The sequence below is a fragment of the Ursus maritimus genome, unplaced genomic scaffold (assembly GCF_017311325.1).
Source record: "Ursus maritimus isolate PB19 unplaced genomic scaffold, ASM1731132v1 scaffold_17, whole genome shotgun sequence".
In the NCBI taxonomy this organism is placed as follows: Eukaryota; Metazoa; Chordata; class Mammalia; order Carnivora; family Ursidae; genus Ursus; species Ursus maritimus.
Genome location: NW_024424119.1, coordinates 24,784,781 through 24,803,511, shown reverse-complemented (window position 1 = coordinate 24,803,511; position 18,731 = coordinate 24,784,781). Strand labels below are relative to the sequence as shown.

The window sequence follows — 18,731 nt, the reverse complement described above, 5'->3', positions numbered from 1 at the left end:
AGGGACGCCAGCTATTCCACCCTCCCTCCAGAGCCAGAAGATGGCAGAGCTCTGAGCAGAACTGCTTTGGAGTGAGTTCCTTAGGACCTTCCCACCATGCCTCACTTCATTCCCCTTGGCATGAGTTTTAGGAGGAAGCTGCCAAGGAGAGCTGAAGGGAGATGTTGAGCCACTCTCCATTTTAAGGGTTGCTTTTTTAAACCTTCAAATGGCTACTTACATACCAAATATAAGATATACAGTCAACTCTCCATTATTCATGCAAATGGAGGACACTGAAATTGCAGATAATTAAAACTCCACTTCTTTCTGACTTTGAGGTTATTTTTAAACTTACTTTTTAATGTGGTTATACTGCCTGTTCTGGAAATTCACAACACTTTAAAGCAAGTAACAAAGCCATTCTAAGAAGATCTAACTTAGGAAGAATTGGGAAACTGCCCATTTTCCTGTCCTGCCCTGTCCCTGGTACCCACCCTCTTAGTATATCTATTTCTTCCCTCCATTCTAGGGATGGACATGACCCCTGCTACAAATCACTTGCCCCTTAGCCAGATTCTCATACTTCCCTTAAAAATAACGAGCATGAAAAAATACAAAAAAGAAATATAAGTATCTAATTTTTAAAGGGGCATTTCTGGAAGAGATTATCCTCAGGAGACCCCTAATGTCTGTTACAGTGACATCAGTATGGTTGGAAAGCCAACTGCCTATAAAAAACAGCCACATCTGCTATTTACACACTGCATGCTCTTTGGAGTTTGGAGAACCACAGACGTCAGTGGCACTGGCCATGCACATAGGTGCGATGACAGGGATCAATTTTCCTTGCCTTTAATCTTTATAACAAGATTGGACTATGGTGTCTCTAGACAGAGCTTGATATTATCTGTTATTCCATCTCACAGTCATGTCTTAACTCACCCTGTAGGTAGAGAGGTCAATCCTCAGTGAGTTATGCAGCTGGTCCAGTAGTTTCACAAATCTCTCTTTCTGAGGGTAGGAAACAAATAATAGGAAGAGAGAAATAATCTGAGTTCCCTAGACTGTAGCAGAAAGAGAACCATCTCTGGGTGAGGAGGAGACATCGGTTTAGGGACACATCCTATCTCATCCCCACCCATGAGAAGAACAAACAATGTAACAGAGCACTGGGATAGGTGGCCCCTGTCCCATTTCTTAGCAGCTCTGTCTCAAACTGGGGAATCTTCCTCACGCTGGCAAGGGGACAGAGCATCCCCAGAAGAGAAACGGCTCTTTCTATATAAGAATCAACAGGAGATGATCCATGGATCTCCATCCCTTTGGGACTCTAAATCCTCTTAGTCAAATTAAAGGAAATTCAAAACACATTCTCCAACTTGCTCCTGAGTCTGTGGTCTCCTGACTTACCTTCAGGCAGCTCTTAACAGTTAAATAGCCACAGCCTACCAGTAGTAACAAGAGGGAAAAACAGTGATTTATTTGGAAGGTGATCAAGCAGACCTGAGAGGGTTTCTCTTTAAATCACGTCCCACAATATTTTCCTTAGTTTATACTTTTTAAATGTTAATATAAATAACATACACTATTTTTATTTTTTAAATTATTTTTAATTAACATATAATGTATTATTTGTTTCAGGGGTATAGGTCTGTGATTCATCAGTCTTACACAACACCCAGTGCTCACCAAACTATTTTAATAGTTGATTTTTATAGAAAAGGTATAATTAAATGTGGGATCACATGCGTATAGGCTGTTGGTATAATATGCATTCCTAGAATTCATATACTGATTACATGATAGATCATTAGGTCTTACGTAAATATATATAATGGGATGAGATAAAGGAACATATATTTGAGTGGCTTAATCAATGATGTTAATTCATCTATAGAAAGACGATCAAAATAAGAAAAGGTGGTTACTTCTAAAAAACAGGGCTCAGAGACCCAGTAGATTAGGGAGTATCAGTAACGTTATTCCTAAAGAGGTAATCTTTGTGGTTGGTCAAAGATATTTCATTCGGTTTACACTGAGCTTATGTCAGATGACATTCTGAATAACGATTCAACTTCTCAAGTAGCTTAAAACCAGGAAAGGGCATATCCTGGATAGGGTAAACAGTCCAAACACTAGAAAAGGGATAGGCTCAGGAAATACTGGTATCTTCACTTAGACATCAGTCTCATATGAACTTGAGTGGTATGAGTCAGAGAGAAACAAAATAATGTTAAGAAAGGTCTACTTGTGGACTTGCAGGACTAAGGAACATGGTGACTCAACCAAGTCCCTGGCCTAGAGAGGCTCTGCCTGAGCCCAGTGGCACCCCTGAAATCACAGTGGTGCTATTCCACTTTCTTAATTTATCCGTGTCTGAGGAAAGTCCATTAGTAAGTCCACCTATCCATAATGAAATAAGGAAGAGTCTATTAGCATAGTCTACACACCCATAAGGAAACAAGTTCATTTATCTAAGTGGCAGCTCTCTGAATTTTAGGCATATCAAACAACTCTATAATACCTACTGGGAAAAATCAAACTTTATTAACTGATAACAAATGAGTAGGTATGTTTTTACATCACACTCACCCCAAAGTTGGAAGCTGCAAAGCGATCAGATGCAGAGACATTGGTGGAGGCAGTTGTGTGGGCATAGTAGGCATTGATGTTGGCCAGTAAGGTGCTCATCACTGCTGGCACACCAGGACACATGTACTTGGATGACAAACACGCAAAGTGCCTGAAAAATAGCATCCTCAGCCTCAAAGACTCTTCAGGGCTTGTAGCAAAAACCAAGTAATTAAAAGAGCTCACTGGTGTGTATGAAGCTTCCAGTCACCTTGGCATACAAGGATCTTCATAATTGTTCATTCAAATATACACTCAATGAATGCTTATCATGTGCCAGGCCCTGTGCTAGGTGCTAGAATCCAAAGATGTGATAGCCTGCTAGAGAAAGCAAGTGTTAGAAAGTCAATAAGCCAAGGCATGCTAGGCAAAATGACTGTAGAAATATACAAGAAGATCACCTCAATCAGAATGGTTGGGGGCTGGAAGGGATTAGAATAAAGTTTCTCAAAGAAAAGTTGATTGAACCAGGTCTTAAACGATTGGTAGGAATTAATCAAATGGAGAAGTGTGCAGGCAAAGGGAAATTGCATTGCAAAAGACAAATGTATTCATGAGAGACTGATTCATTTGGGAAACCTCAGTTATGGCCACTGTTCAGGTATTTGTTAGAGGAATATCAAGAAACAAGAGAAGAGAAGTAACCACAGAATAGTTAACAGAAAAGTTTATCCTCAATTCCACGGTAAATTTTAACACAAAGGTGCAGTGTGATCAGATCAGTCTTTCACAAAGCTCCCTTTGATGATAAATTGGAAAAGAAGGCTTGGAGAGAGATGAGATGAGGACGGAAAGAGCAGCTGAAGAGTTACTGCAATCATTCTTTGGAACAGAGAAATAGTTAAGAAGATGATTCTAGAGCAAGATTGGGTTTGAATCTCAGCTGCACCATTTACTCAATGACTTTGGATAAATTACTTAAGCTTCTCTATGCTTGTTTTCTTACCTGTAAAATGGGAAAGATAATGATACCCCCTCACAGGGTTAATATGAGAATTAAATGAATTAAAATTCATAAAGTGCTTAGACAAGTGCCTGGGACATAAGGAAATGCACAAGGGAGTTGTTGTTATTATCATTATTATTGTGCTATAGCAATAGTGATAGGTTAAAAACATTTTTAGGAGATAGAATCCAGGTTTTAGAGTTTGGATGTTGGGAGTTAAAGGGGCAGTAATAATTAAGAAAGAAAAGTTAAGGTCGACTCCTAAATTTGTGTGGACACCTGCCTAGAAAATTGTTCCATTTACTAAAATACGAAATATAGGAAGATATCACATATTTGGTGGAGATGATATTGATGTGGAATTTAGCCATACTGAGGAAGCAGCCGACAATGGATCTGAAATTCAGGAAAAGGTATGATCTGGAAAAAGAAACTGGAGTCCCTGGCCCAGAAGTAGTGGTTAAGGTCACAGATTTGGATGAGATCAAACAGGGAGAATGAACAGAGTAAGAATGATAGCAAGGCCATTCTCAAAGCTCATTCCTCATCATATTTCTTCTCTCCATCTATAATGAACGTCTCTTAATTTCTTGAATATTCTATGGTCGGCTGCATCTCAGCACCCCAGCACATGCCCTACCAGAAATGCTCTTCCACCTTTCCTGTATTTCAAGACTCAGTTCAAGTGTCAACTCTTTAATGGTTTCCCTCACATGCCTCCCCTAAAATTTTGATGCTCTCATAATACCATGTTATTACTTCTACCATAGCACTTATCATATTATATTGCAATTGTTTGTTTACGGGTCTCTCTTTCCTACTAGACTTAGTTCCCCGAGCACGGAGGCCCCATCTTATTCATCTTTGTGTTCTCAGCACCTAGCACAATGTGTGGCACATAAAAGGAACTCGATAAACGTTTGTAGAATAAATGAAGCACATCCAGGGCAAAAGTTACCCTCTGTTTACCTGGGGCTGCTTCCTGAGCACAGCTCTAGTGGCAGTCTCATCCATATACAAATACCTCCTCTCGTAGTAGGCAAAAATTTCCGGCACAGGAGTCCTGGTCAACTCCATACACAGACGCTTTCCCTATAGTTTAGTGACCTCTCTGACATCCAACCCAATCTATGAAAGCTTGTCTTTCACACACATATACATAAGCACACATGCGCTATCTCCTCAGGCCTGGGATGTTTGGGCAAGTTTGTCCTGGCATACCCTTTTACACCCTTTGCTCTTCCTATCTCTGAACTCTGGGGGAGAAAGATATATACATTCTCCCTAAATTCCTGATAAACATACTCCCTTTATACATATATTTTCTTTGCCTTGGGGCACAGACCCACTTCACCTCAGCTCAGGGAGGAAAGCAACAAATCACCGCATACTACCCCACTAAGGACCTGTTCACCCACTCAGTGTGCCTTCATTAGCCTCCCCAAGAGTTAGCAGCCACTTCCCAAAGCCCCAGGGGAGCCTCACGTCATGGCCTGATATATGGACTCGATGCCATAGCGCATGGCAAATTCATCCACAATTTCTTGGGCAGTCTCATCAAAGTACACCTTCCATGCATCGTCCCCTCGAGCCTCAGGGATCAGGACTCCTCCACTACCCTGAATGTCTGTGAGGTAATGGAAAAGGTTCTGCAGGAGACAGAGCAAAGGAAAGAGTTAAATACATGTTAAAAACAAAATCAAAAACTGGTGGCAAAGTCCAGAAGAATGTGAATAGGGTTCCAAAGAAATTCTGTCTTTCAAGTCATTGCTAGTTCCTTGTGTGGCCCCAGTAGGCTGCTCTTACTTTAGTGAAAGAGAACTAAGGCTGAGACTATTACTTGGGCTTTCCAGGGTAGCACAGGGAATAAAAAAAGGCCCCAGATCTTCAGCCATCCAGTAATCCCATTCACTGTCAAGGGTTCTTCCCAGCATAGCTTTCTGACACCCCATCTACCAAGGGCTGGCTCACCTCATGGAGACACGTATACTGCACATGATACGGTGCTACCTTCTCCTCCCCCTTGATCTCCACACTGATTTGTAGTCGGATAGCCCCTGAGACAGCTGATTTATCTGTCCTCTTCTCTAGGAAGAAAAGAAGACCAGAGATTGATACTAATGCAACTACAGATAACACAGACAGCCCCTATCCTGGCTTAACCCAAGGAAAAAGAGGCACTGACCCAAGGGTTCACCTAATAGGGTGAACTTACTCCAGCAACCACATCATCTACAAATACCCCAAATATTCCCTGTAGAAATTCTCTTATGCCATTAAGAGAATAGGGAGCTAAAGCCATAAGAGGTGAACATGAAGATTAAAGGGACTTCTGAAATCTGAAGAATGTCCAGCCAGAGTGAGTTCCAGCCACTTCCATACCTCTGTCCCCCATCTCTACTCATGATCGGTTCTCTGCAGGTAAGGCACATTCTGTATAGAGGAATGTTTTAGGGACTGAGTGATGGTTTTAGTAGATAGGATTTCCCCCAGATTTTCCAATCATGCTGTCCCTTCTCAGGAAGTTTCTCTGGTTCTGTTTCCTTACCCAAGTTGTACCAGACATCCATTTCGCCACTCAGTGTCCGAACCTCAATAATGGTTTGGCCAAGGAAATCATCGGACTCTCGCTTTAGCCGCTGCTTTACTCTCGACTTGATGTCATCATCCTCATCCCATACACGTACCTTAATGCGGTCAGAAGAGTTGTGGCACTCACTGTGAGAGAAATAGGCAAGCTCTGTTAGGGACCAATCAAGCAGCACCCATTCCTAATACTTCCAATTCCCTCCCAAAGCTCCATCAACTGTACTTGAGGCCCTGCTGAGGAAGAGGAGTCAGGGAACAGTGGTACTAAAGTTCCAAGTGAGTCAAACTATCCTAGTCAAGCCTGGGTGGCTCTACATACCATTATTCATCCTTATTTCCTTGACACAAAGAAGGCGGGTAGAGGGAGGGAAGAGTAATTAGGAACAATTCTGATTTCCTGTGCAACTAGCTGTACTGACAATACCAACAGGTGGACAAATGCTACAGAGCCCTAGGAAGCAACTGCTAGTTCCCTTCCCAGAGTCAGTAAAGGTGTTAATGTTCATGATATGTCCATCTGGTCATATCTGCTTAGCTTTCCATCCAGCTTCCCCATTTATCTAAGCATGTGCTTGGTGAAGTTCAATCATTCTTTAAAACCCAGTTGAATTGTCATTTTTCTCTACGATGTTTGCTTTGGAAAAGGGAATTTGGCTAGGTACTCCATGCTCTCCTTCCCTCAAAGGTGCTTACTGGGTCCTAGTGCTTCATACAAGAGTTGTACTTGATAGAATTTGCTGCTTTTTCCCTCTGTGTTCTTATAATATCTTTGCACATTCCATTAAAATACTATAGTATAACTGCTGGTCTACTGAAAAATAGACAAATCAACAAGCAGCTTCTTGAAGGCAGGGATTGTCTTACACATTTTATTTTTTTAGGATTTTATTTATTTATTATATATAGAGAGAGAACAAGCAGAAGGAGGGGTAGGGGGAGAGGGAGAAGCAGATTCCCTGCTAAGCAGGGAGCCAGACATGGGGCTCAATCCCAGGACCCTGGAATCGTGACCTGAGCTGAAGGCAGATGCTTAACGAACTGACCCAGCCAGGTGCCCCATGTCTTATACATTTTAGACACACAATATTATCTACAGTGTCTTGTACAGAATAGTGGTTTAAGAATATATTTGCTAAATGGATAAAAGCAGGCAAAATTGACTACAGAGCCAATTCATTTAGAATCAATCATAAAAAGAATTCAAGCAGGAACCACTCAGATTCTCAAAGATACAGGTGCTCCCCCCAGTAACTACTGCCTCTGGACTGGAGGCCAATTGTACTAGGCCCCAATCCCTTTCCACATGAGTTGTCCAGGGAGCCAATAGAAGAAGGTCTCTACATAACCAGCCTGCTTAGCTAATTCAGACTCTAAGTCCTGGTACTAGGCCTTAGGGGTGTGACAAAGCATCTAGATTCTCCAAATATTACTCCATGTCCTAGACTAGAGCTTGCCGTTTTTCAACAACCATCCCTTACTGTCTTATGAAATAGTCTGTAAGAAAGTGAGACCATGGGAAAAGGAGTAGGGGTAGAAGCTGAGGCAGGAGAAAAGGCAGAGCCTTGTAAGGGAAATGGAAACTTCTCCAAACCCCAGATACCTATCTTCAAGCCAGAATTACCCAGTTGTAGGGCACGGACATTTCTTCCCAACTCTCCAGAAGAATCTAATCCTTCCTAGGCAGGATGGCAAGGCTGAGAGGTACACAGTAGGGTGGTCAGTTTCTGGTTTTGTCACTAAGCAGTAGGAAAATCCTTCTAACACTAGAAATAGCAGTATGGAGTGCCCAGGGGCTCCTTTAATAGCCCTACCCAGACAGGCCCTGGGTAAAGTAACCCTGATACAATAGTCTATTAAAGAAACCCAGGAAATAAATGGCTGCTGCCCAATTGAAGCCTGTGAGAAATCGGTTTTCTCCAGTGTCTCTGCCCCATCCCTCTTAGGGTCTAAGCCAAGAATAATAGGATTTAATGCTGCTTCTAAAGTACATGCAGTTCCAGGTAAGACAAAGCCCTCTGTGACTTACAAATGGAACTTCTCTTCCCAAACAGGATTCAGGTTCCCAAAAATAGTCTTGGTACGCTTCTTGGTTTTGCCCACTTGCACAGTCACATAAGGGTCACTGGATCCGGTCTTGTCCTTGGCTTGTAGGCCCTGGGCACACACCACTGCAACCCAGTTACAGAGGAGGAGGCTTTAAAGTATGCTCCAAAAGCCAGAAGCCCTCCACAGCACCACTCATATGTTTTCCATCTTAGAGAAGTCTCTATCTGCTCCTTGCAAGGGAACGCTAATCTCAGTCCTCCACATCCATGCTTAGTCCTGGGCCACCAGTCCCTCTTTCTCTCAAACGTTGGCCCATGAATCCCACCTCCTCACCAGAGGCCTAACTGACCACTTACCCCTATATTGGTATATACATGCTTCAGCCACATCCACCCAGCTAGTTTAACTATTCCCTGATCTCCTACCTATCTTGTTTCCCCCACCCCTAGCTCTTGTAATATGAGACTGTTAACCAAGTATATAACATCAGATTATTACCAAATCCTTCATTATCATTCATATCACTTGTAGGTGCTGGCCTTGCTCTCCCAATACCTGACGGCACCAGGGTCTAGGAGAGAAGGAAGGCCCTCCCACTTCCCTCAATTCTATCTTCTTTCTCTCTAGCCCCCTGCTCCCTCAAACTCAGGATGCTTCTTCCCCAGGTTCCTCCCCACAGCCTAGGCCATCCTCTTAAACTTTGGCCTACTCACCAGTGATGGTAATTTTGGCCGACCATTTGGAGGTGCCATCCAGTACACTCTGCTTCACTGTTTTCATCTGTTGCACATGGGCAACTTTGCTCACAGTAAAGACATCTCGGATAACCTCAAAGATCTCTGGCTTATTCCGCTCTCGGATCTTCATGCGGTCCTTCATGGCCATGATTATGTTCTGGGTCCGGTCCTCAGCTCCATGTTTAGAACTCTTTTCTGCAGCCCCTAAAGGATGGCCAGAGACAGAAAGCAAAGTAACCAATAGTGCAACCACCAGACCAAGGGTCAAGCTGAGGAATGGGGCCTGGGAGAGGTCACTGAGAAGTGGAAGAAGCTTAAGACCGTGATGGCTCTGGGAAAAGTTAATCAATATGGGACTTGCTGAAGTTTAATACCTGGCTAGTGGAACTGAAGCAGCAAAAACTTGATAATTATTATTGGGGTCTATTATACTATTTCATTTAGATATATGTTGAAATTTTCATCAAAAAAAGAAAGAAACGAAAAAGTATAGCTTAACTTGAAGTTGGCCTTGTCTTTCTTCTACCCCACATGGTGGTTGCGAGGTACTGTTCAAGTTTAAGGCCAAAATACCACCAATGGCTATCTCAGTTATCAGGGAGGTGGGTGGATGCACATGACAACTCCACCAATCTCATCCAACTTCCAAGCCATGATACAGATCCCAGAGTTCACCACAGCACACACCACATTCTGCCTCAGGACTCTAATGTCTTTAATCTCAGAAAATAATGTAGTATGGTAAGAAAAGTATGGCCTTTGGTATGAGACAGAGTTGGGTTCAAATCCTCACTCCACCACTCCTAGCTGGGTAAACCAGTTTCCTCTAAGAAAATTGCACTGAACTCCCAGGATTGTAAGAAGCATTATTTTAGCATATATAAAGCCTTACCTAGTAGGAACTCAAATAAATGGTCACTTTTATTGTTACCAGCACCATTATTATCCTGGCAGAGATGGCGAGGGCCATCTTTCCCAGCTGTGACCCCAGACAGCTCATCTGAGAGGCTAGCAGGTTTTCCCTGCTGCCCTAAGGATTATGGCAGAACAGACTCCTCTGATGTATTCCACCAAATGGGCTTGTCAGAAAGGGGCCCTTCCTTCTTTTACTGGCCCTGCAGACTGGCTCTTACTTCTCTTACTTCTCTCTATTCTCCAAAGGCTTAGGCCTTTTCTATAAAACCTGGACCAAAAATTAAGGCCAACATCTGCGTCCTAACGCTGGAAAGATGGCAAGTGGATCTTCTGTGGTGGGAGCCCACAGTAGGGCATTTCCTTCCACTCTGCACTTCACAGAAGACTTGGGCAAAGATATTTTCCGATAAATGACAAATGACCTGGGCTACATCCCAGTCTTGCCATTGAGCTAGCATATCCCATGCACTGCTGCTTCCTTGGACTGGGACCTCTAGAAGGCCCTTGAGAAAAAGGTAGACACCCTTGCTACAGAGTAGCGTTTCAGGTGTCCAGCAAGCTGCCAATGCAGTCTGCCTGGCTGCTAGGACTCAGCAATTAAAGCAAGAGTCTGCTGGCACCTGTGCTTGTCACCCCCTTATGAAGGGTTTGGGCAAAGTCATCACCAGCGTTCATATTCAGTCTTTTCAGACCCCCATCTCTTCCACCACTTTGTTCTACCTGTCTCTACATGTCTGCTGTAGCCATGCCACTGGCACCAATCTAGGGCTCTTCACAGAAAGACATTTTAAGGGAACAATTCTTTGAGGCCTCTCTTTGGGCCCCATTTACATCACATATCTTTCCTTGGGATAATGAAGTGCTTATGAGTATAAAGGTAAACTTCCTCTCTCCTCCCACAATCCTTGAAGCTTTCATTGCTATGGCTTGTCTCTGAATAACACCTGGAAGACCTGAAGGGGCAAGAAAATACTTGCCTACATCCCTAACCCTTGCTCCTCCTGAGGTCTAGCCACAGCGGTACAAGCCCTGCAGGAGCAGAGCAAGGAGCAAGAACTTGGAGGGCTACCAACTCCTTTGACAGAAACTTGTTGCTTTTCCTGCTCCTATTTGCCCTACTCCGTGATGGCAGCACAAATCACATATTTAATCAGGGCCTTGGGAGTCAGGCACACTCTTCCCTGAGGCCTCTGCCTAATCCATTTGATGCTTCTGTTCCTGGCACCATTGTTTAAAAGCTGCATCTATAAGCAAGGAAAAAATGCTGCCTTTCCTGGGTCCTAGGGTCTATACTTCAAGACGTTCTTCTGCGAAGCGTGGAACCTCACAGAACTCTCTTTCTCATTAGTTTTGGCCCCCAATTAAACATGCTCTAGTCATTTGGGCAATATGGTCACTGCAGCGTGTACCCTACTCAAGCAGATTCTGGGATCATCTGAATCCTAGAAGAGATCTAGTTCTCCCAGAGGGCCACAGAAAGCTTAAAAATTTTTTTCCTAAAGGTGCTTAAGAGAGTGCTATAAGACCTGTTATTTGGAAAGGCAATGCTCCTTGACTCAGGACCTTACTTTCTCTGAAAAAGAAAGAGCTTCACAATGAGGTAAACCAGAGGAATGACAGTCTAGCCATCCTAGCTCTTTGTTGAAAGACTATTTTGGAGAGGCCCTGCTGCCCCTGCTCTACACCCCTCACCACAGGGGCACTCACGCTGCAGGCAGTCGGCGTTGAGCAGGTCCTGGCACTTCTCGTGGCACTTGACTCCACACTCGCTGCAGCGCATGCCCTGGCGGGCAATGCCCCAGAGCAGACCTTCACACTCATAGCAGTACGTCGGGGTAGTGGCCGTCCAGACCTCAAAGTTGTGGGGTGTGGTGCACGAGATGGGGTAGATTAAGGCCTGCAGGGTTTTCTTATACACATGGGATTTCTGAAAGACACATACCCCGTCAACCCACCAACAACTTTAGGTCTCTGCTGAGAGATAACAGAACTGAGATCCTTGCAGGGTAATCAAGACCCTGGTCTCTCCTCTGGCAATAAAGGAGATACTCTAGCCTGGCCCAGCCCACAGCCAAGACTGGAAGAAAGAAGACCCCCAATGTCATGTGCTCCTGGTCATCAAAGAGAGATCTGACTTGAATGCTACATCTGAACCTTTTCCCAGCATTCAAGCTTTCTAAGGAAACAGAGGGTACTAGCCCCACCATAAAACCCTGAGTTCATTAGTCACATACTCCAATGTGAGACTTGGTCTTACCTCTGTTCTGGCCCCTTGCCTCTTCCAGTGTGGAAAACTTAGACACAGAGCTTTTTATCCGTTCCATTAACAATGTGTACCCAGCACTCTTGAATTCTCAGTTAGTATGGCTATAAAGATGATAACCAATTTTTTAGGCTAGTGGACTCATGAAAGCCCATGGGTGACTTACCAGCTCTTCATCCTTGAGAGAGGTGCGTGTAGCCATTGCAGAAGAAATCCCTGCCTTCCGGGACTGGACCAATGACTGTGAGAGAAGACCTACTGTCAGCCTTGGCTACTGCCAAGGGCTGGCAAAGTCCTAGGAAGGGAGTTTCAGTGACCATAGTGACTTGACTACTTGACTTACTACCTTCTCTCTAATTTTACTATCATTCACAGGGACTGCCCACGGATTCCAGGTAACAAGAGTCCCAAGTTAAGATCTAAAACAAAAGACCCTCGGGACTGTTATAACAATGTCAGAATGGCACTTCTCTCAGGGTGCCTATCATCCAAAGAGTTTCTCTTTCCTTCCTTATTGGTAGGTTTCCTACCCCTCCTTTATAGGAAGGCAAAGGAAAATGACAAGTTTAGAATTACAATAGGAAATAGGTGATTAAGAACAGAATAAACACTGTCAGAGTCATATTTAAGAACCATCACTGAGAATGATGCCATGCTATCCTTTATCCCTGGGTACCATCCCCCACCCACACAATCCCAGGTGGTTATAGAGACCAGCAGCCCAAATGAGCAGGACACTTGGCAAGTGAAACGGGCAATGTAACCTCAGTCATTCAAGGCAGGGAATTAAGTCTGAGAGCTGGGACTGCTCTGCTAGCCAAGCTGTCATGTAGAGGAACCTAATGTATCTGCCAAGCCCAGGCTTTAGGGACAGCCCCTGCAGAGGCACATGGTTTCCCTAAGGCAGTGGACATTGGGCAGACAGGAGGTACAGTATCAGCCTAAGCAGGAGAAAGAGTTGGAAGGGGCCCAGGTGGTTTGAGATGTGGATTCTTACGGAGGATGGAAAAGGGCTCTGGAGACACTCACCATAGCCTGTGCAGAGGACAGCAGAGAAAGGAACAACATGATGTTAAAGCCACCCCCAAGAGCATGAAAACACTTGCAGATGCAACTGAGAGGCTCTTCCCTGTAGTCTAATCAATGTAGGGAACAGCATCCCAACCCCCTCTGCCTCCAACCACTAAAAATTATGTTCAACCCAGCCACCTGTCCAGGGCCTAGAGCTTCTGCTCTAAGGAAGAGTTATGCCAGAAAGTGAAATATAGACAAGGTTAAAAGATGGAGGACGGGAGCAGGAAATGATTAAGACACTGCTATCCAACTAGTTAAGCAAAGAGGAGCTGGTGTACAAGAGAGAGGGGGTGGGTAGAGGTGGAGAAAAAGTAGGAGAAGAAAAGGAGATGGAAGATAATGAGAGAAAGTAATAAAGAAGAGATGACCTCAGAACTTATCCTTATCCAATCTCATCTTGATGGTAAGAGGAGATGTACATTAGAAAGAGGAAAAAGAGAAAGGAGACTTACACGCAGTAGGAAAGAAAGGAAGGAAAGGAAAAAAAAAAAAAACAAGAGAAAACGGCAGAGGATAATTCCTTTCAGCCAACTAAAGACAGAGAAACTGGTGGGGGAAAAAAGAGCAGGGAATGGAGGAGAAATGGGAAACGGTATGGACAGAAAAAACAAAATACACTGAATGGTCGGGGGAAGAAAACAGGAGCAGAAAATAGTAATAAGAAAAAGTGTTTAAGTCTTACTGAACTTCTAGCTTTAGAGCTCTAGGACTTTGGGAAAGTCTGGGCCCCACTCCACCCTCACTATCCACTAGGCTATGGAAAATTCCTTGAGTTGATCCTGCCACAGGAGACATGACCCAAGTTGGGACCTTCCAGTCATTCTGGAGGTCCTGAAATCAGCTTTAACTCCTAAACTTGTTTCAATTCAATTCTACAACTTTTTTTAAAAAAAATCATTACCTCTCAGTGCCAGACACTGAATTAAGTTAAGTACCAGAGACACAGAAATACTCCAGAAAATCTATCTTAGGAGGAGACTGTCACTTGACCTCTACGGAATAGCATCAGTCATGCTCATTATACACTAAATTCAATGATCTAGGTCAGGGCTAGAGGCAGTTTCCATTCCAGATCATCAAAGAAAGTTGTAGAGACACCTAGAGGAACAAGATACCTAGAAAACTACTCTGGAGCCCAGCTTTAAGGGCCCAAGCTATAGTTCCAGGTAGGAGCTTTAGCTAATGAAGAACCTGGGGCTCTAAGAGTAAGGCAGAACAGGTCCAACTAAGGTCTCATCACTAAGTCTCAGTAAACTTTAGATGATACATCTTCAGACCAGTATCTGTCACTAAATGGACCACTACCAGTGCTAATAATACGCCAAGACTGCAAAAAATCACTCACCAAATCACTGACAAGCGGCAGTGGCTTCTTTCTGCGTAGATCTGGCATGCTGTCAATGCCATAGAGCCCTCCAGCTGGCCTGAGGAGAGAAGAAAATATGTCAGGACCTCCAGTCCTGCCTTATTACTGGCAGGTTCAGTGTTCTAGTCTCCTTGCTCACCCTCACCCCAGAGGAAGATGAACTGATTTCCACCATGTGTTTCTGAGAGGGGTAAGGAAGACACAAAGTAAGAGGAATAAAGCCATGGAATGATGAGCACTGGAATCTGCTCTCAGAGTGCCCTTCTAAGTCTCCTTCTATAGTTTTAACCAAAAACCAAGAGCTCTTTTATCCCATAACAACACTTCAAGGCACCTGTGTTTATGTGAAGGCCCTTGTAACTCCATAATGCAAGGAGGAAATTGGTAGTTAAGAGGGCCCCTCCCTACGCTCAGGCCAGAGACACTGCTCCCCAAAGATAAGTGTCTCCTAGTCTATGCTAGAAGCCCATAGGAATGGCTCTACAGAAGAGCTGCTGCCTAAGTAAGCAAGACTGCTAATGACATGCAGGAGATAGCCTTCTCCATCCTGAGTAAAAGAGTCACCAGTTCTGTCCATCCGATCCTCCTGAAGAAAAAGGGTCTCAAAGGAAAGAGGAGCCTGCATAACCGAGTGGAGGCAGGGAAGGTGGGATAGAAGACTTTCAAAAGGCCACTTAGAGGGGAAAAAAGGCCATTTGGGAAGGAAACAACAGAAGAACTCTGAAAGTCTGACCTAGCCCTATGGATACATCGCAGGGACCAGGAAAAAAAGATTACAGCTGGAGCAACTGGAGATTTCTAAAACTTTTATACCTTTTCTATGCTTATTAATTTTGTTGTTCTTTGCCATTTCTTCCATAACTATATGCAATAACAATAAAGAGAATGTCCTAGAACACCATTCTCACAATGAGATAACCTGGATTTTATCGCCAACTCTTCTACTAATTCATTACATGTCCTCTGCCAAAATTACTTCCTCTCTTTGGGTCTTGATGCCGATTCTATAAAAGGAATAACTACAAAATTTCTCTGACCTTTTGGAAGCTGTCATTCTGAGCCTCAATGAAAAGAACTCCTGTACTTGGCCTTAATGAAAACAAGGAGAAGGGGAAGGTGGTTAGGTAGTTGGGTGGTACACCATATCTGGTCTGAAAAGAGATGTTGCAGAAGAGTAAGTACTGCCAGTTAGCTATATAGGCAAAAAATGGAGCCACAAATTAGATCAAGGCCAAGAGTTGCAACAGGCAACATGATATGTTGATTTCTAATAAACTAGCTTCCTAAACACAGGAAATGAACTTTGCCTTCAATGAGAATACCAGACCAAGAGAAGTTCTAAACCTGTGACGGCTTGAAGGAACAAGCTAAAGAAAAGGAACGACAACAACAGGGAGGCATTTAGAAAATCACTGCATGGACCCATTTAAAAATAGCGTAAAATTTAAAAATAAAAATAGCTTAGATATGTTCCATTTTCATGTATGTATTTTACAACCATTAGAAGAAAAAAGCTAAAGTCCTGAAGAAGGGCTGTAGAAAAAGCAACTGGTACCACAAGTTTGTGGTTAATTCTAAAAACTACAGTATGTACCACTTAAGGTTTTTGCAACATAAATGAGCTTCAGACATCAGAAAAAAGGACAGTTCATTCAAATGACCAACCTTTGATTTAAAAAAGACAAATCACAAGGGAAAGGAGCATGTAAACATACAGTAGATAACTTTATGATCTGAACTTATTTCTTCCCTTGTCATAAGGGAGAGGAGGCATCCACTGGGAACTCTCATGTCAGAAGGCCTTTATGGGACAAGGAGAGAAGGAAGATCCTGAGAAATAATGGGCAGTTTATGTGCCAGGGGGAGGTGAGGGAGGCACTTAAACTCTTTCCTCTCTTAAGAACAGTCAGTTACAGGCAGCAGTTGAGCAACTTAAAATGACTCTCTGCTGCAGTCACATGTGTCTGAGACTCCCAAACAAGAAGCACAGACAGAACACACTGAGCTCATAAGGGATGCTACTTATGTCTTGACTAGAGTGGAATGGAATAAGTAGGTGACTCACAACAGCTGAAGTCAGGACAGAACCCAGAGAGTAATCTAATCAACTATACTATCAACAATGGAATAAAAAAGAACTGTGTCAAATGCAGATATTTTTCTAGCTTCTTCTTTCTTCTACCTAAAGGGTATATCATTACTAAGATGCAATGAATCAGAAATTCTAGAGGCAAGGATAGGGAAGCCCCAAAGCTCCCTTCCCTGCTCCAGGGGAACCACTCTATAAAGCTCTCTCTTCTGTCTCTGAGGAACCAGAATGCAGAGTTCTCTCCTCTCCCCAGAGAACCAATCAATCTGTATAGCAGAGGCTCTTCTTTCCCAGGATCCAACTTATGGAGCTTTCTCTACCGCTTCCCGGGGAAAATCTGGAAGTCACATGAAAGACTATAAAATCCATGGAAACCTTGTAGGGAATCACTTACCCTTCCGGGAGCCACTGGGGCAAGGAGGGGTGACCATCATCTGGAATCTTTAAAAAGAGATAGAAAAAAGTTAGATACTAGAAAAGATGGGAGACAGCCATCTTTCTTTGGTCAGGCAGTGAGCAAGCAGTAAAGTAGGAAGCTCAGAGAAGTGTAGGTTACATACAAAATGTGGTAGACTGATGTCTAAGCCAATGCCCCAATCAGTCAGAGCAACGAGCAGTTGCTGAAATGAGCACTACTTTGTCTCCTTTCTCCCCAGTGAACAGGAAGGATATAAAGTCAAGCTCACTGAGATCTCAAGGCTAAGGTCCACTGCGAGTGTGAGAGGTGCCAGAACTTACACCCTCCTTACACTATCCACTGGTATATGTAACAGTAAGCCAAGGCTTAAAAAAAAAAAAAAAAAAAAGTCCATTTGGGGCTTCCAGGCCTCACTCACTTAAGCAAAAGGACAACTTCATATAGAGTTTTCTTCTACTTATATTCCTAAGTTGGCTTTGCTGTCACAGAGCGGGGACTTGGTCTTTCTGGATTCCCATCTCATCTTGCGATTTGACTTGGCTTAGGTTCCTTGAAGCCCTAACTCACAGACACTCTACATTTGATAAGCTCTCTCTATATATAGCAAGAGAATCCAGGGTAGATTAGATACTTAGATTATCTTCTGGTGAACGTTATGAACTCTATAATGAGAAATTGAAAACTAAGCTACCAAATAATTCAAGAAGAAACAGTTTGACAACAGTTTTTAAAGGTCTCTCCATAAACAAACAAACAAACCCACAGAAAAAAACCCTTTAAGCAGTGTACAGAGCAAAGTTCCAAAGCTTCCAGGGCTCTCCAGAGAACCAATGGTAAAAGCTGTTTAGGCTCAATAAACCTAGTGCTAGCAGGTCTGGAGCTTCCTGCCCCTTCCTTGTTCCCTTCCACCCCCTAAAACTTTCCTGCCTCCTGAGACCTGGGCTCCAGCTAACTATCCTGGAACAAACGAGCTCCAAAGAGGGAAGGCAGAAGTAAGGTGTTTAACTTTGCACAGGGGGTGAAATTTTGGGAGAGCCACAGATGGGAGAAGTTATAGATAAACTTAGGCCAGGGTGATGTGAAAGTGGGTAAGAATTACCCAGGGTCAGCAGTAGGCTCAAGATGAGCTTTGGATTTAAGACCTTTCTCAGATTGTCTGTATTCTAAGCAAGCCTATCTGCCCATTGCCCACAGCCCTTCATGAACCTTTAATCACCTTACCTGGCTCTTGCCCTGGTTCTGTGGGTGGGATAATACTGGCTAAAGGAGAGCCAAGCCCAAAAGGAAACCAGAAGTGGTTGATACACATCACCTGAGGTTGCTTCTGAGGGGTGGCCCTATCCCTAAATCCCCAAATCCTACCACCCAGAACTTATCTTCCCTTTGAAAATAGTCACTGTACTGAGCAGATTTTTATTTTCTATCTAGAATTAGATGTTTGCCAGAAACCACAAACCTTAAGGAAACAAGTCAGAAAAGGTCTCTGGGAACCAGGGTTCAACAAGCTCAGATCATACACATTTCTTGTGCTTAGAGGAGACAAATGGTCTGCTAAAGCCTGCAGACAAAGCATAGAGCATGCACACAGGGGTACTGAAGGAGGACTGAGGATGAGAGGAGGTCTAGATAAAGTACCTACAGCAGGTACATTCATAGACACAACTTATGCCTGGGG

At 43.5% G+C, this 18,731-nt stretch overlaps 1 protein-coding gene across 3 annotated transcripts in view; it reads right to left on the bottom strand.

The window, feature by feature from the left end:
• Positions 1-18,731, bottom strand: part of UNC13B (unc-13 homolog B) — a 216,937-nt gene that overhangs the window by 17,876 nt on the left and 180,330 nt on the right. For all 3 annotated transcript variants that reach the window (XM_040631566.1, XM_040631565.1, XM_040631563.1), the window contains 11 exons: positions 17,033-17,079; positions 14,529-14,607; positions 12,276-12,350; positions 11,554-11,773; positions 8,908-9,135; positions 8,175-8,316; positions 6,108-6,277; positions 5,531-5,646; positions 5,045-5,208; positions 2,575-2,725; positions 925-993 (listed from right to left, as the gene is read on the bottom strand). In XM_040631566.1, the coding sequence (XP_040487500.1) occupies positions 925-993; positions 2,575-2,725; positions 5,045-5,208; positions 5,531-5,646; positions 6,108-6,277; positions 8,175-8,316; positions 8,908-9,135; positions 11,554-11,773; positions 12,276-12,350; positions 14,529-14,607; positions 17,033-17,079 (1,461 nt within the window). The remainder of the gene's footprint in view (positions 1-924; positions 994-2,574; positions 2,726-5,044; positions 5,209-5,530; positions 5,647-6,107; positions 6,278-8,174; positions 8,317-8,907; positions 9,136-11,553; positions 11,774-12,275; positions 12,351-14,528; positions 14,608-17,032; positions 17,080-18,731) is intronic.